Source organism: Leucoraja erinacea, chromosome 26 (assembly GCF_028641065.1).
Source record: "Leucoraja erinacea ecotype New England chromosome 26, Leri_hhj_1, whole genome shotgun sequence".
Taxonomy (NCBI): domain Eukaryota; kingdom Metazoa; phylum Chordata; class Chondrichthyes; order Rajiformes; family Rajidae; genus Leucoraja; species Leucoraja erinaceus.
The window spans coordinates 20,894,929-20,919,005 of NC_073402.1; the positions used below are offsets into that span (position 1 = coordinate 20,894,929).

At 39.6% G+C, this 24,077-nt stretch overlaps 2 protein-coding genes across 3 annotated transcripts in view; one reads left to right on the forward strand and one right to left on the reverse strand.

Annotated features, from left to right (window-relative positions):
- maco1b (macoilin 1b) overlaps nucleotides 1-12,127 on the forward strand; it is an 85,096-nt gene extending 72,969 nt beyond the window's left edge. For both annotated transcript variants that reach the window (XM_055656325.1, XM_055656324.1), the window contains 5 exons: nucleotides 3,564-3,722; nucleotides 4,059-4,241; nucleotides 5,216-5,336; nucleotides 5,786-5,960; nucleotides 7,597-12,127. In XM_055656325.1, the coding sequence (XP_055512300.1) occupies nucleotides 3,564-3,722; nucleotides 4,059-4,241; nucleotides 5,216-5,336; nucleotides 5,786-5,960; nucleotides 7,597-7,799 (841 nt within the window). In that variant the 3' untranslated portion in view covers nucleotides 7,800-12,127. The remainder of the gene's footprint in view (nucleotides 1-3,563; nucleotides 3,723-4,058; nucleotides 4,242-5,215; nucleotides 5,337-5,785; nucleotides 5,961-7,596) is intronic.
- The window catches only part of rsrp1 (arginine/serine-rich protein 1), a 238,176-nt gene that overhangs the window by 166,115 nt on the left and 47,984 nt on the right, over nucleotides 1-24,077 (reverse strand). The gene's annotated exons all lie outside the window — the stretch shown is intronic.

A 24,077-nucleotide genomic window follows, 5' to 3' on the forward strand; every position in this document is an offset into this window, starting at 1 on the left:
TGGTGGGTGTTCAGATAGGAGGGGGGGGGGCGTGAGGACTATTGTATAGGTGGGGTAACCTGGTTCAAAGAGGTGGAAGGGGAAGACCCATCACGACTGAGGTTCCCTGTACGAGTGAGAGGAGCAGTAGTACCCAGCAGAGTCAGGCCACGTGATGTTGGAGTCTGCATCGTGGAGGCTGTGGGTCTGGTACTGAGCCTGGAACTGAGGTAAGGCGATGGCTCCAGCTCGCTGGTGGGCAGTGGAGAGGCGAGGGTACTTGCTTATTTGTTGTTGTAGAATGAATTGAATTGGCTGAGTTGCTGTTGTGATGGTACAGATTTCAGGAAAATTGATCCTCCACCGTACTTCAGTTTGAAGAGCAAGATTTCTAATGATTCCAATGTTTACTCTTGCCATAATTGAGAGTGGGGATGCTCTTGGGACCTCAACCCACCCTCGCCCCTGTTAACTAATCATTAGTTATCATTCACCATTGACAAGACTTTCAGAGGTTTAATCTGATCTCCTTCGTGTTGGATCTACATCATTCATGCAGCATAATGACATGCATTTTTGCTGTTCATGTAATCCTGTGTTGAACGATTGGCACTCCATGGTCCCTTGGCACTCCTATCAGTGCTTCTCATTTATTCAGGTTTCTTTTGGCATGAATGTAAATCATCAGGTTACAGATTATGGCCAGGTACAGTGATCTTGCAACAGTCCAGTTTTGAACATCCAGATTTTTCTCGGTTTATCTCATTTAGCACATTGCCACTGCCACAACACGTGATGGAGGATGTGCTCGACTCAAATACATGGTGCCTTTTAACGTAGTAAAGAAGATCTAATAGTTGTATTGTGTAGTTGCAGCAACATTCTTGTAGGTGCATTACTTTGAGTTTCTTTGTTTTGAGAACATGCACAAAGCCTATAAAAATGAGACTGAACTTTTATATGGAAAATAAGCAAAGGCCTGTCTATTTCTGGTCCTTGTTAATCATATATTATTAGTTGCATTAACACAAGTGAAATAACTTTCAAGGATCATCATTTTGGCCTTGAATTTATGGTTATAATAATATGGGAACCTCTCAGTGTCACTAAGCCTACTACTCAAGCCTGATCCAGGCTGATGTGATCTTTAATCTCAAAGCTTTGTTGTTTGATCCCCATACGTCTTATTTATAGCAAATGTCTGCCTGTCTCAACTTTAAATTTATTTAGTGTTGGAGCATCCACTGCCCTCTAGCATCAAGAATATTTTATTTGCACCTGGAATGGAACAGTGATTTATTTTTTATTTTTAAGCTTTATGAGCGCATTAAATGCACCAAATCAACCAATAAAGGTACGATAAATTATCAATTAAACTAGGTAAACCAGAACATAATAGTGCAAACCAAAGTATGTTGTGTGACCTTGTATAAATTTCCTGGTAGCTCATTGCTGAGGCAGGGATGTGCAGTGTGGTACAGAAGTTGATAGGAAAAAGCTGTTCTTGAACTTGGAGGTACTGGTTCTCAGGCTCCTGTATACATCCTCAATGGTAGTAGGGAGATGAGAGCGTAGTGTGGGTCTTTAATGTTGACTACTTTGTTGAGGCAGCTCTTCTGGTAAATTCCTTCAATGATAGTGAAGTCAACATCCGATAGACTAAGCAATGTTGACAACTTTCTGCAGCTTCTTTCATTCTTGGGTGTGGGAGTGGAGATTTTCAAAGATTTGCAACCTTCAAGGAGGAAAAGATTATTTGTGAGCCTTAAGCAGCCAACTCCTTATGCTCTATGTGCTGTGCAAAACTGACAGCAACTCTTGGCATCCACTTGTGCATTTATACATCGAAATCAAGACATTGCTACCTGCGATGCCCGTTCTCTTATGTAGTAGAATCCTAGAGTTGCTCAGTATAGAAATGGAATCCTTTGGCCCGCCACCATTCATGCTGACCTTTGTGGCCATCCACACTTATCCCATTTGTCTGCATTATGTCCATGTCTTTCTATATCTTGCCTTTTCACGTGCCTGCCCACTGTCTCTTAAACATAGTGATAATATCTGATTCCACCATCTTCTCTGTCACCGTTTGAGATATTAATCACTCACTTTGTTTAGAAACATAGAAACATAGAAATTAGGTGCAGAAGTAGGCCATTCGGCCCTTCGAGCCTGCACCGCCATTCAATATGATCATGGCTGATCATCCAACTCAGTATCCCGTACCTGCCTTCTCTCCATACCCCTTGATCCCCTTAGCCACAAGGGCCACATCTAACTCCCTCTTAAATATAGCTTATTATATTAAATTGTTTAAAACATTTTTTCCCCTGAAATCCCCTTTCTCTCACTTTAAACCCATGCCCTTAATGCTGATATCACTTCAATGGAAAAAGAGATCTTCACTATTTACCCTTGTATCTATGCTTCTTATAAATTTGATATTTCTCTATCAAATTACCCCTCAACTCCCACACTTGTAAACTACTTGTATCCAATTTCTCTCCATATGTAGAGCTATTTAATCCAGATTTCATCCAATTGAATTTCCTCTGCATTCTCTCCAACACATCTTTCCGATGATGAAACAACTTAAATAACACCCAAAACTCCAAGTGCCATCTAACCAGTGTTTTGTAAAGTTGCAAAATAACATCCTGAACTTTATTTTCAATGCCCTGATCTTCAAGGCAAGTATAGCTGCTTTCATAACCCCGTCTATCTGTGGTCTATATGGTGCACTGTTAAAACTTACGCAGATGACCGCAACCATTACTGATATTAACTTCAAATATTTCTGCACTATCTGAATGTTTTAAAAAAAACTCCAAAAAAGTTATAGCCTTGGATGTAACGAGGTTTGCAAAGTCTTAATTGTGACTGAACAAATACTTTGATCTGTAAAGTACATTTTTGAAGGTAGAAGAACAAAAGAACATCTTAAAAATGTCATACTTCAGAAAAATTGTAAAGATCATTACCTGATATGTAAGCCTCACCTCTCCTTTAATCTTTCTTATTCCCCACTCTATTTAATTTTCTACAAAGTGATTTAAATATTCTTCTTAGCTTTTTAAATAGCTGATTAGCCTCGCTAGTTACTTGGTGAAACTGCATTTAAAGAGACTTTGGAAATTAGGAAATCAACAATCCAGACCATTTCTTCTTGAGTGACTCTTTATTTTTCCTCACGGGACCGAACCAGATGCTGTTTCTTTATTGCTGATTTCAAAATCAAGGTTATTTTTACCTTAATTTTTGACAGACATTACGTGAACTTGTGTAACACCAATACATTAAGTTACTCGGGTTTAGCTAAGGACCCGTTGGGTTTTCAAATGTGTGCAATTGAGTAACCTGCTGCAGAGCAGAGGCAGTGTCTGTGCATGGTTTGGATATGGGAAGGCAGGGACTGAAGTAACCAATTTCATGTATACCGATTCTGTTAGATTTTATTTTAACTCTTACTCAAATGAGCAGAATCAGCACTCTCATGGATAGATGCCTGTTCAGCATTAATCTCACATTCTTGCTTCATAAGCAGAACTGCAGAAGTTTTATACTAATGAATTTACTTTCCATAGGTTGGAACAGGACATTAAGAAGCTGAAAGCAGACTTGCAGGCAAGCAGACAGTGTGAACAAGAATTGCGCAGTCAGATCAACTCCCTGACTTGCACGGAGCGTGGTATCCGTTCAGAAGTAGGGCAGCTCCGACAGGAGAATGAGCTACTACAGAACAAGTAAGGAATGAAAGATATTTCTGTGATTTATTTGTCGAATTATTCTATCTATATTTTTTCAAATAATCTGATCAGCGGTACCATGAACTTGTTTGTATATTGCAAACTTAGGACATTCTTGAGATAGGATGTGGGGAAAGGACGTCAAAGGTGATGGGACAAAAGAAGGTGAATGGGGTTGAGAGGGAAAAATAGATCAGCCATGATTGAATGGAGGGGTTGACACTATGGGCTGAATGGCCTAATTCTGTTACTATGTCTTATGGTCTTATTTATTAGATTGGACTCCCATTAGTACTTGGTTTGGTTTGAGCTCGATATTTTTTTGCACATTAGATTACATACTGCAGTGCAAGCCAAACAGAAGGACAAACAAACAATCAGCCAGTTAGAGAAGAAACTCAAAGCAGAACAAGAGGCAAAGACTTGTCTTGAAAAACTACTGATGGAAGAGAAGAAAAGGAAGAAGCTGGAAGAGGCATCTGCAGCTCGAGCTGTGGCACTTGCTGCAGCCACAAGGTAATAACACCACAGTTCGCACAAGGCAGATAAATTATTGGAAAATAAACACACAGATCTTTGGACTTAAATGTCACATTTAATATGCAGTCCTATACTCTAGCCACCTATTGCTCAATGTGACAATATTCAGTTTTTAGACTGGGTTAAATGCTATTATATCATTATGCAAAGAGAAATGCATTATCATATTTGAAAATTGGGATTCTATCCTATATTACAAGAGTCAAATGGCAAATTCAGAAAAAAATGACGGGCTTTAAAATGTCCAATCACGGAATATGTTGAGCCTTCAAACGGATAATACCAGTACCATGTATAAGAACAGACATAGATACAATAGACATTAATGCAAGTGAAGTGATGCCCTAATCTCAGCATTAATTCTGGTAGCCAAGTATACACTGACTCGCTCTAATTCACTCCAGATGCTTACAGCACATAATATCCGTAGCGTACAGCACATAATCCTCTCAACAATTTTGCCACCTCAAAAGGGATCCCACCACAAGCCACATCTTCCCAACTCCCCTCTTTCTGCTTTCTGCACTCCTGCTCTCCAGATACTATATAGATGATTGGTCATCCAGTGCAGTTGAGAATGGATCTGGATCACCATGTTGAGAAAATACTTTTATCTTGCAGTATCTGAAACCTGAATAATTTAATCTTGTATTGTTTATTCATAAAAGGGACAGAAAACTGTTAGTAACCTACCATTAACAATGTACAAGTTAATTTTTGAACGTATTGTTTGAACTTTGTACAGAACTATGAAAAATGAACAAGATTTTTTTTTGTGCCATCATAAACATAATGGGTAAATTCTAAGCTTTGTTAACATAATATATGGACCTGAAAACACCTACAACCTCATCTTACAGATGTAAAATATTAACCTTTACAACATCTTATTAACCTATACAAGATTTATATTTATGCAGGGAATAAATTTGCCATTTTGAATTTTTAAGGGGGGAATGTACAGAAACTCTAAGAACTCGTATTCGAGACCTGGAAGCAGAGTGCAAGAAGTTAACAATGGACATGAAAGTCAAAGAAGACCAAATCCGTGAGCTGGAAATGAAAGTACAGGTAAATCTTTCAGTTTAAAGTATATCTGATGACGGACGATGAAAAGCGAAATATAACTAATATTTTTGCAGATATCCAAATTGAAATTTCCTATCTGTCTCAATTTATTCTGTGGTTATAAAATGTTATATTGATGTGACGAATCAAAGTAAAAATAATTATTTTTCACATCTTCCTCCGTATCTTCCCCCCCCGCCCCCCCACACAATCCTGTTATCATCTAAATGTATGATTTTATGTCAAGATATTAGAACTGCCATTGCCTGTGCAGCTTTATAAAATTAGCATTGTTTGCTGATTTCAAAGAAGGAATTAAAATGTAATCAAATGTTGACATTTAGCCAAAAATGTACACTTGCACGAAACCAAATAATTTATAGTACATTCGAGGCTAAAAGTATAATTTGTACATTCTTCATGGCATTTTATGCTCATTTTCTTTGATTAAGGAATTGCGTAAATATAAAGAAAATGAAAAAGACACAGAAGTATTGATGTCGGCACTTTCAGCCATGCAAGATAAAACACAGCACTTAGAGAATAGTCTGAGTGCTGAAACTCGGATTAAGTTGGATCTCTTCTCTGCACTAGGCGATGCCAAACGACAGCTGGAAATTGCACAGGGTAAGAATCTGGTTAGCAGGTTGTGTCGTTTAATTCTAAATACTCTGCAATAATTCTGTTATTTGCACAACTGGAATTATTTCACTTTCTGCAGTTGAGCCAATATCCTAGTAGTATGCATGCTTAATGAATGGATTGAGTGAAGCAAAGGCACTTGGACCATGGTTAAGATTGCTGGTGGCAGCTAAAATGTAAGCTTGCCACCAATGTTTTGTTCACCATCAAATTATTTTATATATAAACCAATTATCCTGTGATCCAAAATAATTATGATACTCGTGCCTGATTCAGCTGAGTGGTTGTGAATCAACATAGTAGTTAGACCTAAAATTGGATTTGGCCACAAAGGTTTGAAATAACATTGAAATAGGACAAAGTTTGATGATTAAATGAAAAAGGTATTTAAGTTTGCAACAGGATCTAGATCAATTGGGAAGGTGGGCCAAGGAATGGCAAATGGATTGAATTGATAAGTGTGAGGTGTGGTATCTTGGTATGTCAAACCATGGCTGGACTTGCACAGTAAATGGTAAAGAGTGTTGTAGAACAGAGATCTAGGAGTACATGTGCATGCTTCCCTGAAAGTGGCAATTCTGATGAACGGGGTGGAAAAGAAGGAAATTGGCATGTTTGCAGTCAGTGGGAAGGGTATTGAAAACAAAAGTTAAGGCATCACGTTAAAGCCGCACAAGTCATTGGTGAGACCACATTTGGAATACTGTTTGTAGTTCCTACAGGAAGGATGTCATTTAGTTGGAAAAGATGCAGAAGAGATTCACCAGGATATCACAGGGGCTGCGAGCTTGAGTAAAAGGGAAAGACTAGATAGGCTTAGACCTTTTTCTTTAGACTATGGGATGCTGAGTGGTGACCTTATTGAAGTATACAACATCATGAGATGCATGGATAAAGTGAATGCTCAATCTTTTTCCCAGGATAGTGCATTTTAAAACCAGAGGGCACAGGCTTATAGGAAGAAATTTGAGAGGAACCTCGGGCAACCTTTTCACTCAGAAGAGAATCCGTCTTTGGAATAAGCTGCCCTGAGCGATACAGTGGCACAGCGGTAGAGCTGCTTCCTTACATTGCCAGAGATCCGGGTTCAATCCTTACTATGTGTGCTGTCTCCATTGAGTTTGTCACATTTTCCCTGTAACTGCGTGAGTTTTCTCGGGGTACTCTGGTTTCCTCCCACATTTCAAAGATGTGTGGGTTAATTGGCTTGTTGGTCTTTTGATCCTTTTGAATGATTTTCCCTAGATTTGTCGGCGCTGTAAGACATTTACCACTGTGCCACCTTGGGCACCTCGTTCCAAGTATGGACTACCTTTTGCGTGAATAGATTGTCCCTGAGGTCCCTCTCAAATATTTAATATATCCTAACTTTCCCTTGATATAAAAATTTGCAATTTATTTAGAGAAGGGCATGCAAGGTTGCCTCTGAGTGCACCAACTTGAATTGGACATTGAATTAGAAAATTAAATCTGTTAATTAAGATGTGTTGTAATTTTTGGTTCTCTTGGGAATCGTTTATCTCAATGTTTCGTTGTCTTGTTTACCAGGAAAAATTATAAGATGTTCAGATGCGTATAGAGTTCATTTTCTGACTAATTATGTGTACATTGTCTTTTCCAGGGCAAATCATTCAGAAGGATCAAGAGATCAAGGAATTGAAACAGAAAATTGCAGAAGTCATGGCAGTAATGCCCAGTATTGCCTACACAGCAGCAACCAGCACTCTGAGCCCTGTGACGCCACATTATTCCTCCAAATTTGTGGAGACTAGCCCTTCAGGACTTGATCCCAATGCCTCAGTTTATCAGCCCATGAAGAAGTGACTGCGAGCCTCTTTCTCCTGTCCTTCCTATTCCCTTACTCCTTTCCTGAACTTTATCGATGTGGTGACATCATGCAAGAGTGTTCTGCAGTCAAGATGACAATGTAATGTGTGACTGTACGTACTAGTTGTAGTAAAAAAAATACAAAACATGACATCATGGTGTCGACTAGAACTGCCCAATGGCTGCTTCTTTTCCTGTAAATTTTTAGAAAATTCCCAGAACTTTGCAGTTTGTTTTTGAAAGTCTGGTCAGTGCATTGGTCTGGTCAGTTTTTTTTCTTTTTTTTTCTCATTTTAATTTGATTTCCTCTTGAAGAATTTTTTTTTTTTTTTTTTTTTTAATAATTAAAGCAGATCTGCAAACCCACACATGCATAATGACAGGGTTGGAAACTTGGCAATAAATTTTAGATTGATTTTGAATCATTGTTGCTGACTAGCTCTTTCACTGGCCCATTTAATCTATTGAATCTACAACAATTCTAACACGAGTGTAGAAGTTTAGAGCTTTCAGTAAACTTCCTACAAGATAATGTGCATCGGTCACCACAGCTCCTCCACGTTTAATATTAACTTGCACTTCTAGCTCTAAACTTATCTGGTGCTGTTAAGTATAGTAAACATTTTAACAGTTTCATTACATGCTGGAAATGTGTATTAATTCCACATTAATCACATGGAATAAGGCTGCAGAATTCAAAAAGGGAAGGGATGCACTTAGTGCAAGTGTTAGGGATATATGCAGTGCCAATTAGACATTGAATTAGAAAATCAAATGTGTTAATTAAAATGTGTTGTAATTTGTTTATATCCAACTTCTAGATCCTGCTTTCAATTGGAAGTTATCCAAAATAGGCCTAAAGATGCCCAGAGAAAGATGTTCAACCATTTATTGAAAACTGAAGTTATTTGTATGAGGAGGCTCATCAACACTCACATCTGCAAGTTATGGTTTCTCTCCTTGCCCAGCAGTTACCCACAAATTATAATAGTTTTCTGAGATTAAGCTTGTAGTTCATGGCATCCTAACAATATGTTAATGAAGCTGGTATTATTGCCGTAGGAAAATCATTAGAGTGCCCTTTCTCATGAATTAGTTCTTTTCAAGACATTGTACAAATGTCCATGTCGTTGAAAATGACTGGTGGAAAATGAGTGGTTTGGATGCCAGGATTGGGTTTGATACCACATTTGACCATTTTGGTATGAGACATCACAGAAAACCTGAGTATTTGTCCAAAAAGGGCTTCAGTAAATGGGATATAAATGCATTACTACCATTTTGTAGCAATCTATTGTTTCACTTGTGTAACTGGACAGTTTAAAAGGCTAATTGATTATTTACACAACAGGTTAAGCTAAAATTACCCATATAATTCTGTATGTATAAAAAGGCATAAATTTATTTGAACAAAATGTATTTGTCACAAAGCTGTCTTAAAATTTGGATTGGACCTTGGTGGTTGTTTACCACCAAAACTAGAGGGGAAGATCACATGATTTGTTTTACTGTAAAATTTATTGAAAGAAACCCTCTAAAGTTGCCATTCCTTCATCAATGAGAGGATTATTAAGGTATACATTTGTGAGTAACTGATTAGCTAAAATACTATCAAATTTCCTTTATGTTGCTGTTCTTAAAAGTATGATTATTACTTTTATACCGCACAAACATTGCTGTGATTGTCATATTAATAATGAAACTCAGTTTTATTGAAATTATTTAAAGTATTCCAGAATATTTCGCATGTTACCATTTCGGACCTAACCATCCTAGGACAAATTGGACCAAACCTGTAATTAATTTTAGGTTTTAATGGGTAACAACTTGAAACAATTAGCCTCATGATTCAGATAATTTTTTTTTTTTAATGTTTGATTCAAAATAGTAGTAATCATAGTGCCTTCAAATTTGTAGACAGAGGAAACCACATTTTCAATATTGCTCTCATTCTTTTCCTTTGTCATGTTGAAAGGTCTAACTCAAATTTTCAATTATCTCCAGTGAAGACTAATGGACACGTTTGAAATTAATGTGTTGTGCTTTATAAAACCTTCAGTTATTGACACAGGTATCTTATACTTTACATCACTGCCTCAATTTTAAGTATTATTACAGATTTTCTTTTGTTTTTTTTGCACAGGTCAGCAGCAGAGTTATTGAATATTGTCTCTCATTTACCACTTAGCATTAGTGTGTATATGAACCCTTAATTTCATTCAATTTGAAGATTGTTGAATTTACAAATTGGACAGTGCTAGATCTGCAGTATGAAATAGCACAAATAATCATGATTCATCAGTTAAGATCAGGTGTTAATTAAAACTGGATTAAAGACGGGCCTTTACTTTCTATTAGATATTTACTGTACTACACACAACTTGGTGCAGAAGGCAAAATACAGACCAAATAGTATGTAATTTTATCTTGAAGGAAGTATTTCCAATGTACATGCTGACCTGATGCTGAGATATATTTTAATTCTTCAAACCTTAAATGCTTAATTTTCTTCTCATGAGGCATCTGCATTGTCATTACCTGAACAGTATGCCAGAATATGATTTGTTATGAGTGGAATGGAGGAAGGCAAAACATTTTCTATTGGAAGATAAATAATTTCTGAAACAGGCATGGAATTACCAGTGAATACCTTGTTTAAAATTATTTTTTATGTTAGACTTGAACATAATCTCATTTAATTTGAGTTCATCCAAGTCATCAAAGACATAATTTGTTTTAAAATAATGCCATAAAAGGCTTTTGCTTAAGTTGTTACTGAAGTTCACAATGTTTTTATTTTGAAATGATTGCTATCATTTAATAGCACATCATAGGTGCTTAAAATGAATATATTTGTATATGGATGAAAGTAAGAAAGGACTGAAATGATGAAAAGTGCACCATGCATCCATCCAATTGCCCCAGCCCAAAATTAAAGTCTTTGACCATGTGGTCTTGTGCATTGAAGTTGATTTTCAATTTTTACTGTCCAATAAAATGTCTTTGTCTAAAAGACATGATAGACTCAAACAATTGCCTTTTTGCAATTCCCTTCCCAATCCAATGTTTATTCAATTTAATGAAATACACTTTTGAGAGCAAGCAAATATTTGGCAGATGTTTACCATGTGGTATTGTGAGACTAGTATTCCGTTCAAATCCTGTAGAAGTTGATTTTAATAATATTTAATTCTGAAGCACTTTTAATTTTTGATTATCAAAGAAATACCTAGTCATGTAGTCCAATGGTCCATATGGTATGGATTTATTTTGCATAATTCTAAAGTACAACCATATAGTGTCAGCAAAGGCTGTTCCATTGTGGTAGGCACCTTCATGTATCAAGCTGTTTTCAAATTCCAACTCGTAATCATATAGGTGGGAAGTAGCTATTCAGCAGTTCCCATGAAAGTGTCTTGGTAAGTTACAATGTCAAAAATTACTTTTCCAAAAATTAGCATTCAAGATTTTAAGCAGTGTTCTACAATATTGAGTATTGATTATACTGTGATAATGTCCCAACCTAATCCAAATGGAACCATGAACAATATCAGTCATGTCTTCACAAGACGTACAAATGGTTTAAATAAAATTGTTTAAAATGCATCCAAGTAAAATGTTCTGGTCAGGAGCTAACTTTTTAACATTGTTCTTGTCCATCTATATGGATGTGTTACCTTTTATAACCTTGGAAAACTGAGTATATAGTTTTGTAAGCTAAACTAGTAGCACTGCTGCTGCATTTTAAGATTTTGAAATCTACAAATGTATGCAGTAATTCTTAATGTCTAAATGTCACTTTCCCTACCCACATTCCTCTCTTAATTTGGATGCTTATTTTGCATTTTGAACTATTACAGAGCACTTTGTATGCTTGCAGTAGACTCCAAATGGGTTATCTTTCCAGATTTTTTTTTGTGCTTGACTGATGTATATCCCTTGGTTCAAAATGGACACCCTGTTTAAATGACAAATTAGGGTTTTTCTAAGGACAGGACTCTGTTGCAACCAGCAAATATTGCTAAATTATTTTTCTTTGACTGAATACTAGCTTAAGCCAGATCAGAATGGCTTTGGCTGCCATTTTCAATTTTGAATAACCTTGTATAATTGTCACCATAAACAATGTTGCAGAAAATTGTCTCATGGATTCTTTGAGCATTGTGCAGAACATGAAATATTGTCACTGACTTTTTTTTGTGTTGAAGTTAACAACAACCCCATCTCCACTTGTTGCCACTTTGGCACTTCTTTATATAACTGGTCTTGGCTGCATTCTCTTTCTGTGGGGTTTACAAGGAATAAATGTTTTTCTTGCAGATGGATTCTGCTGTGTTTCATTAATTGCAAAATACATATCCGAGTACATTCGCAGCAATTGGTGGAAGATAAATGACATACACATTTAGGTTAGATGACCAGATACTGTCCATACCTAGAGATTTGCGCAAGTATGCTATACTATTTGACTAAAAACAACAGTGACTTAACTTCTCCTTTTAACACACAACTTCTCCATTGAACAGAGTGTAAGTAATTGGTTGTCTCTTGGGTAAGGACTGTGCAATCTGAAACCTGGATTCTTGATTAAAGCTGTTTGATGTCCTTTAAAAGCCAGGTATTAGACCCATATTCAGATAGCGTCAGTATATGAAGCAATTATCTTGAATTTCAAACTGTTGGAATATAACAATTTTAATCTTAAAGCATTTTTTTGGTCAGTATATCTTAACCACTGTATCATTCTAATTTAAGAAGCAGAATATAAATACTTTACATATTCTGTTAGATATCCAGTTTCATAAATTTGAAATGAAAACCGAAAAGGTTTGTAATACTCAGCATGTTAGGCTGCAAGTGTGGGAAGAGAGTTAACATTTTGGTTCAAAGTACCTTCATCAGAACTGGGAAAGAGACAAGAAGCGTGGAACTGCAGGGAGAGTGGGCTTTGACTTTATTAGGGTGGAGATAAAATGAAAGCAAGGTAGTCTGGATGGGTGTAGATGGGGACTGAGAATACAGACCTATGAACATAGGCAAAGGAATGTATGTGTGGCAAATTGGAGGACAGGCCGATATGCCTGACAGGTCATGCTGTGAAAGTACTTGACTTCCAAAGGAAGAAACAAGGGGAGGAAAAACAACCTGAAGCAATATCGCTGATGAATGCGAGAAGTTCAAAGGTCCAAAAGTTAGTTTATTGTCACTTGTACCAATTAAGGTACAGTGAAACTTGAATTACCATACAGCCATACTAAAAAAGAAAAGCAACAAGACACGCAACTGCATAAAAGTTAACATAAACATCCACCACAGCAGATTCCCCACATTCCTCACTGATGGAAGGCAATAAAGTCCAATCTTTTTACTTGAAGTTACTTGAAGATGAAGAATTCAACACTGAATCCAGAAGGTTGCAGATGAAGTGCTGTTCCTCAATCTTGCATTGGGCCTTATTGTAACAATGCAGGAGACCACAAGCTGATATGTCAGTGGCAGTGGGATAGGGAATCTATTTGGTTTCTCCAAGGTGGAGGAGATCATATTGGAAACATTGAATGCAATGCAATAGGTTGTAAGAAGTGCAATTGAATTGCTGCTTCAGGAGGCTGGTTTCCTGGATGGTGAGAAGGGAAGAGATGAAAGGATAAGTATTTGCCTAAGATTGCAAGGTGAAGTGCTTAAGAAGAGAGCTACCCGTGAAGGAGATGTTCCTTATGCAATCCGGAAAGGGAAGGAGAGAGGAAGATTGGTCTGGTGATGGAATCTGGGGGGGGAAGAGAGACTGAACTAGGATAAAATGGCAATCTCCACGTTCAACAGATCATTCTCTACTATTTCTGCTTCCTTTAAAGTAATGACTTGGGTATCACAGAGACAAAGCTCACAGCTGTGTAACCTGGGACGTGTAATCTGAGGGCTTCAGTTCACAGATCTGAATGGCATCCTCCAGCAAGTTAGCATGTGGAGGGGTCTGCTTTCTAATCAATACCTTGTTGTCGGAACTGACAGTCCCGGCGAGTTCCTAATTCCTGGACCTGGAATATCTAATGGTGAAGTGCCATCCCTACTACCTGCTGCAGGAATTAATTTTGTTATCCTGACAGCAGTTTACATGCCGCCTCGTGCGGACGTGAATTGCATTGAATGAACTAAGCACAGCAGTCAATAGCCTTGAAACAAAGTACCTCGAGGTCTTATGCATCAGAGCGGGAACTTCAACCAAGCTAACCTCGAGTGTGCTTCTCAAATACTGTCAATACATCTAACTCACCAGAAGACCAAACTCCCTCACTACCTAAACACCTACACGACCATCAAAGATGCCTACCACTCAATCCTCCATGCACATTTTGGAAATATGGCAACCTGGCTGTGCTTCTACTGTCTGCTTGGAAGCAGAAACTGAAGTTTGAGGATTCAGTACAGAAAGTCTTGCAGTGCTGGACTGAGGGAACGGATGAGATCTGACATGACTGCTGTAAGTCAGTGAAATAATCCATATTCAAGGACTAACCAACTTAAACTATTATGCCGCCACTCAGACTTCTTCAGTGTGTAAAACCTGTGTACTAAAGAAGTCAGCTGTTCTTAAATGGGAAACCACAGATGATTGCAAGATCTTCAAATTGAATGATTTGTGCTCGATATGACCTCCACAAGGTTGTGTTCTCTTCCCCCTTACTATGTTCCCTCTAATTCGCACTGTGCAACCATAGTTCCCCATTTAAAAGTTTACTGATGATACCACTTACAGTGGGCTATATCTTGAACAATGATGAGGCAGGATACAGGAAGGTAATTCAGAGTTTAGTAGTGTAGTTTCAGGACAACAACCCCTTTTCTCGGAAAGTGTTTTAGAGTATCTCGGCGGGCCAGGCAGCATCCCTGGAGAACTTGGATAGTTGACATTTTGTGCCCGCACCTTTCTTCCCTCAGTATCAGCAAAACAAAGGAGATGGTCATCGACTTCAGGAAGCAGGGTGGCGAACATGCCCCAGTCTGCATAAATGTTGATAAGTGGAGGTGACTGAGAGCTTCAAGTGTCTCAGTGTAAATAAAGGCAATAATTTGACGTGGTCCAAACACATCATTAGTGCACATTACTGTCTCTACTTCCTGACAAGATTAAGAAAATTCACCATGTTTCCAATATCTTTCTATAAATGGACCACAGAAAGCATCCTATCCAGATGCATCACGGCTTAGTATGATAACTGCTCTATCCAAGACTGCAAGGACACAGAACCAGATTTGTGGACACATCCCAGTTCATCACACAAACCAGCCTCCCACCCTTCATTGATCCCATTTATACTTTTCACTGCCTCGGGGAAAGCACGCAACACATGCAAGAGCTACTGGTCATCCTCTGTTCCCCTCTCCTGTCAGGCAAAATATATAAAAGTTTGAAAGCACATACCACCACATTCAAGAACAGCTCTTGCTCCATTGTTATCATATTCCTGAATGAGCCTCGTTTGCTAAGAATGGAATTTCAACCTTCCAAGCTACCTTGTTGCAGCCCTTGCATTTTTATTTTCTCCATCATCAACTCATTCAGCCTTATCCATCTTTCAGTGAGACCACCTTTTACTCAAAGCTTTGCTGAGTTTAGGACATTCTCACTGTGTCTCTGCTGAATTGCTAAGTATTAGTTGAAGTGAAATTTGAGATCTCGGTGTGCATGGAAGTTCTTGCTTTGTGGGATTATAGGGTGATCTGTAATTTTATGTCCAGTTCTTAGTGTTTTATTTCCATTTGTTACATATGGAATGTCTTAATACTTTTGCTTGAGTATGAATGTCCACTTCTAGTGTGATAAAGTAACAGTGTTCAAAATCGTTATGTTTTACAAAATTACAACTATCAAATTGCTAACTTTTATGCAAGAGAATATGGATTGGGAACCCCAGCAATTATGTATGGATGGTTGACTTGAAGTTGTAAGAGTGAAGGTTGCCATCTAGTGATGCTGCTTATGTAATGCAAGGGAACATTGCAGTCAGGTATTGGGTGGTTTGACCATCTTTTATCTTGGTTTAATTATTTGAAACATGATACTGCATGGTGGGATTAATTTTTTTGCTGAAACTTATCTTATTAATCTTCAACAAAAATCTATATTTGTAAATCCTATAATTTCTTTCTATAAAGTTATCGGAACTAGGTAAAATACGTACCAGTGTAATACTTTACTAAAAGCATTTTACATTGGTCGATGCTGGGAGGTAATGATACATGATTTTAATTTCTGTTTAAGTTTGGAAAATTGCATGTACTGTGTGCGTGTATCGGAGCACATTTGCAGCTGAGTTGTTATGACGATCATGCCCCTTAGGTTGAATGGCTTGTTCTCTTTTAGATGGTGCGACAAGTCTTGGTGTGAATGGAACCAATAATTTCTTCAGATGCCTTGTAAAACGAAGTGTCTTCAGCAACTGATCTTAATGGGCAGAGTGATGATGTTTCCCCTGGTGAGGGCCGTGGGGGCATTTAGCCTATTCCACTTGTGGAGCAGGCGACTGCAATACCTGTGCTTTTCTGGTCCCTGCTGAGTGCTGTCCATTGGCTCCCATGGTTGAAGCCAGAGTTCTCTTGTATGAGACAGAAACAGAAAATGCTGGAAATACTCAGTGCATCAAGCCGCATCAGAGGGACGAGAAACAGAGTTAATATTTCAGATTGAAAACACTTTCTCAGAACTTGGAAGGGGACAACTGAGGCGTTCTAAATTACAGGGAGGGTGGGGAAAGCAGGGTGTCTCTAAAGCAGTAGGACAACTGGGAGGATTAGCTGTAGGATAGGTGGATAAGTGGACACAAAATGCTGGACTAACTCAGTGGGTCAGGTAGCATCTCTGGAGAAAAGGAACAGGTGATGTTTCAGGTTGAGACCCTTCATCCAGGTCTCGACCCGAAAAGTCACCTATTCCTTTTCTCCAGAGATGCTGCCTGACCCGCTGAGTTAATCCAGCATTGTGTGTCTATCTTCGGTGAAAACCAGCATCTGCAGTTCCTCCTTAGACTATAAATAGGGTGCTTTTTTAAATTATTCTAATGTAAGGTCAGTGATAAAGTATTAGTGCTTAAGTTGGATGCCTATGTGGAGGTTGGGTTTAATCATGATTTTTTTTTTTCACCCTGCAGTGGCCATTAATATCACGATGTATTGCAAGCATAGTGAGTCAGCATTCAGTAGCACATACATCATTTTTGGTGTGTTACAAAGCAAAGGGACGTATAGTATTCCTCAGCAGTGTATACTGTCCAAGTTGCAACGTATTCTACCTGTCACTTTCCCTTCGGAATCAAATGAAAAGAGTAAATTGGGCAATAGGCATCATCTCAATGCTTAAAAAAGACTAAAGACATGAAAAGAAATGAAGTTGTATGTTCAGAAACATGTTTGTAATAAAATATTGCAGGGTGTTTATATTGCAAAGAACAAGGTTGTTTGAAAACGTTAATCAACATTAACCAGTTACAAATGTCACAAATGCAAGTAATTAAGTTTTTATGAAATTTCAGCTATCATGAATCTAGTTCATGCATAACTGAAATGTTTTATACAGTTTTGCGGTCGACTTGAAATTAGCTATTAAACATAAAAAACACAAAAAGAAAATTTGCTGAAATGGAAGTAGCAAGTTTATTTTTGATAAATTTTGCACAATTAACTGTAGCTTAAAATGCTCTTTGGGTAATGTCAGAACAATTACTTATCATGGGCTGCACAGTGGCACAGCGGTAGCGGTTGCTGCCTTACTGCACCAGAGACCTGGGTTTGATCCCGACTAGGGGTGCTGTCTGTACGGAACGGTGACTGCGTGCAGCATTTTCTCCGGGTGCTCTGGTTTCCTCCCACATTCCAAAGGCACGCAAGTTTGTAGGTTAATTGGCTTCTGTAAATTCTGTAATTTGTAAGATAGAACTAGTGTACGGGTGATCGCTGGTCGGTGCGGACTTGCTGGGCCACAGGGCCTTTTTCCGTGCTGTATCCCTAAACTAAACTAAACAATTGTGGCTGGAACTGCAATAGGTTTGCATTGGCAAGTTTGGAAAATAACTGGGAGTTAAATTAATACAGCTGACTTTCTGGTGAAATTATTGCCATGATGTTGGGTAGGCAGTTCCAAGAGACTGGACCTAGGGGATAGTTTTGCTCCTAAACTAATCTGAAGAAGTGTCTCGACCCGAGACACCACCCATTCTTTCTCTTCAGAGATGCTGCCTGTCCCGCTGAGTTACTCCATCTTTTTGTGTCTATATTCAGGGGATTGTTGCCAGGATGATACATATCTGGGAGGGAATATGCAAGTGGGTGTGATCCCTATGCATGTCCTCTTCTGATAGAGAGTGGGGATTTCAGACATGTTGTCAAAATCACCTTGGCAAGTAATTAGAATGCCTTTGTACATGATAAAACATACGGTAAGTGCATGGCCATGATGGAGGAAGTGAATATCTAGGCTGATGATGTGTGAAGCAGGAGGTTTTGGACTTGAACTCGTGCTGTTGGACTTACAGCAAGTGGAAAGTGTTCTATTATATTCCTGATTTGTGCCTCAAAAGTGAAGGAAACATTTTGGGGAATCGGGAGTTCAGTCACTGGTGCCAGGATGCTCAGCCTCTGATCTTCTCCTGCAGTCACAGAATTGATTTGGCGAGTCCAGTTAATTGAAGTTCAACGTGTCAGGGTAGTGTCTCAGTAATGGTGATGCTATTGTATGTTAAAGATAGTTTTTAGACTCTTTTGTTGGAGAAAATCAGTGGCCATCACGTGCAGGGCATCAATTTCACTGCCATTTACGAGTTTGTGCCCAAAGATTATCTGGGACTTGAAGCCATCCGTGGCTGCATTTTCTGAAAGGCTATAAACTTAATAATAATAATTTATTTTATTGTCATTGCACATCAGTGCAACGAGATTTGGTATGCAGCTTCCAACCGATGTAAAAAATAAATAAATAAACTGCGACGTGACCATCTGAGGGAGACAGTCCAGGGGGGATGGGGGGCACTCAGCAGGGCCAGTTCAGAGCCGCTATAGCTCTGGGAATGAAGCTGTTTCTGAGTGGAGGTTCGGGTGTAGAAGGCCTTGTAACGTCTGCCGGAGGGAAGTAGTTCGAACAGTCCATTACAAGGGTGTGAGGAGTCTTTATGGATGCTGACAGCCTTCCTGAGGCACCGTGTGTGGTAGATGCCCTCCAAGGCTGGTAGCTGTGTCCCAATAATCCTCTGTGCTCTGTGGACGACGCGCTGAAGAGCTCTCCTCTCCGCCTCTGTGCAGCTGAGATACCACACAGAGATGCCATACGTTAATATGCTCTCTGTGGTGCAGCGGTAGAAGGTTGTCAGCAGTTGTTGGGGCAGACCAGTCTTTTTTTAATGTCCTCAGGAAGAACAGTTGCTGTGCCTTCTTGACCAGCGCAGCGGTGTTGGTGGACCATGTGAGGTCCTCTGAAATGTGAGAGCCCAGAAACTTAAAGCTGGACACTCGCTCCACACTTTCCCCGTAGATGGAGATTGGGGCGGATTCTCCATTATGGGACCTCCTGAAGTCAATAATCAGCTCCTTGGTATTGGAGGTGTTTAGTGACCAGTTGTTACGTGCGCACCAGTCCGCCAGGTTCTGCACCTCCGCTCTGTATTTTGTTTCATCACCGTTGGTGATCAGCCCAATCACTGTTGTGTCGCAATGATGCAGCAATAGAGTTGCTGCCTTATAGCGCCAGAGACCCAGAGTGATTATGAGTGCTGTCTGTACAGAGGTTGTATTTTGACCCTGTCACCGCATGGGTGTTCTTCCTGTGCTCCGGTTTCCTCCCACATTCCAAAGATGTGCACGTTTGTAGGTTGATTGCTCCTCGTGTATAGGTGAGAAATAGTGCACGGGTTGGTCGTCATGGACTCGGTGGGCCCAACAAGGGTCTGTTCCATGCTGTATCTCTAGAAACTAAAACTAAACTAATTGAAAATTGTGCAACAGGTGGCATTGTGGAAGGAACTTTGAAGATATAGCAGCTGAAGGTAATCAGGTTCAAGACTTTGCCCTGAGAAACTCATTCAGCAGAGCAGAGGCTGGAATAATTGGACTCCCAACAATTTCAAGCACATTCCTTTGTGAAAAGTATGGCTATAGACCTCTAGAGGGCAGCGTGGTGGCACAGTGATAGTGTTGCTGCCTTACAGCATCAGAGACTCTAGTTCGATCCCCACTATGGGTGCTGTCTGTATGGAGTTTGTATATTCTCCCTGTGATCACATGGGTTTTCTCCTGGTGCTTAAGTTTCCTCCCACACTCCAAAAACGTACAGGGTTGTTGGTTAATTGGCTTGGGTAAAAATTGTAAATTGGCTCGAGTGTGTAGGATAGTACTAGTGCACGGGGATTGTTGGATGGCACAGACTTGTGGGCTGAAGGGCGTGTTTCTGCGCTGCACATCAGACTTAAAACTAAAACTACACACTTTAAAGTTATCCATTGAACACAGTTTTTTTCTGAATGAGCAGTCTTGCATATAAGATACTTGAGATTAATACAACATGATTCATAAGAAATAGGGAATAGGTCTTTGAGCCTTTCATTACCAATTCTGACAATAAGTAAAATCATGGTTGTTCAGCTATCTCCACTCTGGTTCTGGCACTGTAGCTATGCCCACTGGTTCTGTCATTATCCAGATTTGATATCTATCCTGAAATAAGTACTGAGTAGCCACATTTCTCAGGGATAGAGAATTTTAAGACTTGAAAAACTTTAAAAACCTTTGCTCAGTTCAGTCCTGAATGGCTGATCTATTATTCTGAGACTTTGAACCCTCCATCTTAACTTCCCAGCCAGGAATAATATCTACCCAGCATCTTCCTTGTTAAAAATATGTTTTTAAAAAATCAGTTATTTTATGTAAATTCTAGAGACTATAAGAATTGCCTACTCAAACTTCGAAAAACAAAGGTTTCAAAGGTCTTTTATTGTCACATGTACTAATTAAGTACAGTGATATGCGAATTACCATATATCCATACAAAAAGGAAAGCAACAAGACATACAACTACATACAAGTTAACATAAACATCCACCACAGTGGATTCCCCACATTCCTCGCTGTGAAGGAAGGCAAAAAAATTCCAAACGTCTTCCTCTTTATTCTCCCGCTGTTGGGGCAGTCGAACCATCTGTTGGGGGCAGTCGAAGCTCCTGTTTCAGGGCAATTGAAGCCCCCGTGTTGGGGCAGTTGGAGCTCCTGTGGCTTGGTTCCCGAAGTCGGTCTCTAACCAGAGACGGCGAGCTCTGTGATATTAAAATCTGCAAGAACCCACGGTTGTAGCTCCGAGGTCGATCTCTGGCAAAGGGAGCGTGGGCTCCGTGATGTTTAGTCCGCAGGGGACCACGGTGGAGCTCTCAAAATCGGTCTCCAGCAGAGGCCGCCAACTCCTCGATGTTAGGCCGCAATGCGGACGGAGATCCAATACAGGAAAAAATCGCATCTCCGTCGAGGTGAGAGATCAGAAAAAGTTTCCCCCAACCCTCCCACGTAAAAACAAGCTAAAGGACACTAAAAACATACACCTAACACATACTATCAAAACACAAAGAAGGAAGGGACAGACAGACTGTTGGCAAGGCGGCCTTTGCTGGTGCCACCTGGTCTATTTAAACTCTTCCCATAACTGAAGGACTCCAATCAGGCAGCATCCTCTGGAATCTGCTCTGCTGCTCCGGCTCCACAATCACATCCTTCCTGTCGTGTGGCACAACCAAGTGTGGCCTAATGCACTTGTGGGAATGCAAGTTGGACCCTATGAGCATGAATCGGGAGGGGGCGCTCCACCACATCTCAGCAGCAACGTGCTCCTTTTTGCTTTAACTGTTGCCATCAATTGTAGAATGTTGGGCAGCAACTACAGTAGTGCAAGTGTTCATGGTGTGAACCTGGAGCCGCAGCCTGAATGTTGATGAGTATTGGACGTACTATATTTATTCAGTGCAGCATGTGGTTTGCACATTCTCAAGTCAAAGTAAAGTGTGGGAATTCTAAATATGGAATCAAAATATGTTTTAGTTTTTGCATCATTGATTTTACAAAACTTTAATATTCTGAGTGATTATTATCCAGCTGTAATTATTTCTAAGATTCCTAATCTGTTATCCTCTTCTACTTGGCAAACATAAGAAAGTTGCCAGGTCATTATATTTGCCTCCTTCAAAATGACCAAATCCCAGAATAAGTGGCTGTGCAGATAGGTTGGTAGCGTTCTAGATGTTTCTTTGTCATTTTGCCAATAGGCAAGATCTTTTCTGAAGCCAAGTTTGTGTGTGTTCTGTACTGAAGCTGTGTACATCCCTACAGTATATTAGGAAATCTAGGCTTGGAATACTGAACTCACAGTTGACTACTCGATTGGGCCTGTAGATTTCACAAGACTTCAGCCTTTTACTGCGCTGATCACTACCTACCCCCTTCCAAACTTCCGACCCCCCCCCCCCCTATTCCCCCATCTGGTCCCACTCCCTACTCACTCAATCTTTCCTCCTTATGACCTCTACCCCCTCCCCCCCCCCCCCCCCCCCCCCCCCCCCACAATGTGAGCTGCTGGTGTCACCACTTTAAATGGACTTGACAAGAAGTACAGATTCTATCACCACACTGTAATTCTGATTGTGCAACATTTTTGCACCTCAGTATTTTACTGTGAAGTGGCTACATTCTATGTGTCAAGGGCATTAACATTAGTTCTCCAGGAGTGAAGTGGGGAGCTGGGTAAGCTGTGGAAAAAGCTTACCTTTTAAGTGTGGAACTATTGGTATTAGTAACGCAAGCCATTGCTCAACCAGTCAATAATTCTCCGTCATCTCCTCAGGTTTTTGAGCTGCTAGTTGGTCCAACGCCAACTTTGGATCTGTCTACAACCTTGTTGTAAGTAAGCTCTCTGACATCTCCAGCAGTGTCATCAGCATTCCTTGAGGGTAAACTCATTAACCAAGTGCGACAAATTACTTGTGCTGACAGGGCAAGCAATTCATTCCTTGTATTGACAATGCAGTGGTATTCAGTGTGCCATCATTCACAGCTGGAGAGATTTGAACATTTGGACTAAAGTACCATGATGGCAGTAAATATTGTGCAAGCAAGTCTTAATGCTTACTCTAAACAAACATTTCACCACCTTCAAATAAGTCATCCTCCAATATTGATATAATAACAAAGTGAAGAGCCTTTTCCATTCAATAGGTTAATCGAAGGCATCAATTGTGATATTGATTCAATCTATCAATATATAAGCTTAGCAGCACTGTTATTTTTGATAAGAGATTTGAGCAAAGGGTGGAATCACCAATACAAAAAGGCACACAAAACCTATGCCTTAATGAGTCGCATACTCATTGAAGTGCTTAAAGATGGACACAGTGCTGGAGTAACTCAGCGGTTCAGGCAGCATCTCTGAAGAAAAAGGATGGGTCAGGTTTTGGATCAAGACCCTTCATCAGATATTGGTTCACTAAACTCTTTCATTCTCAAAGTATGAATATCACTGAGTTCCTTGTGTTAAACTTTTATGGGTTGGTAAGTAAATGTATCGATTAATTTGTTCCTATGATTGCACAGCCTTCGTTTGGTGCCGTACCTTCGGTTTCTGTGGAGCTGTTATATATGAGCCATCACCAGCTTCTGTTAATAAACTGAGAGGAAGGAAATCAAGGCCAGATAACTACCCAACTATTTTAAGAATGACTAATGTTCTAATGTGAGCGGTGCACCTGCCTGACATTAAGGTGCTTTGCAGAACGGACATGTTGGGAAGGTTTCAAGATACTGTGTTTGACCTCCACATTGCAGGACATTTAATTCAATTGAGATGTATGTTTCCTGTTCCTTGTTAAGCTTTCCATTCAGTGAGACGCATTCACTTGTTTTCCAATGGTTGAACTGAGTATTATTGTCATTCAAGCCTTGTGTAAAATATGTTGTGCAACAGTGAAAGCTGTGAATCTGGGCTAATTCCAAGCTTGCATCTGCTGCAGACTTGCACGTGACCTATTGTATCATATCCTGGTACAACTCTCTTGCTCCAGATTGACCAGCACATCAGCATGTTTAACATCCCTATGTACTCCAATCTTCCTGCAATTAGAGTCATAGATCATACAGAATAGAAGCCTCCTCTTTGGCCCACCATGTCCGTGCTGATCAGCAAGTACCCTTCTAGACTAATGCCAGTTTCCAGTCCATAGCCTTCTATGTCGTGGTAATTCAAGTGCTCAACAAGAT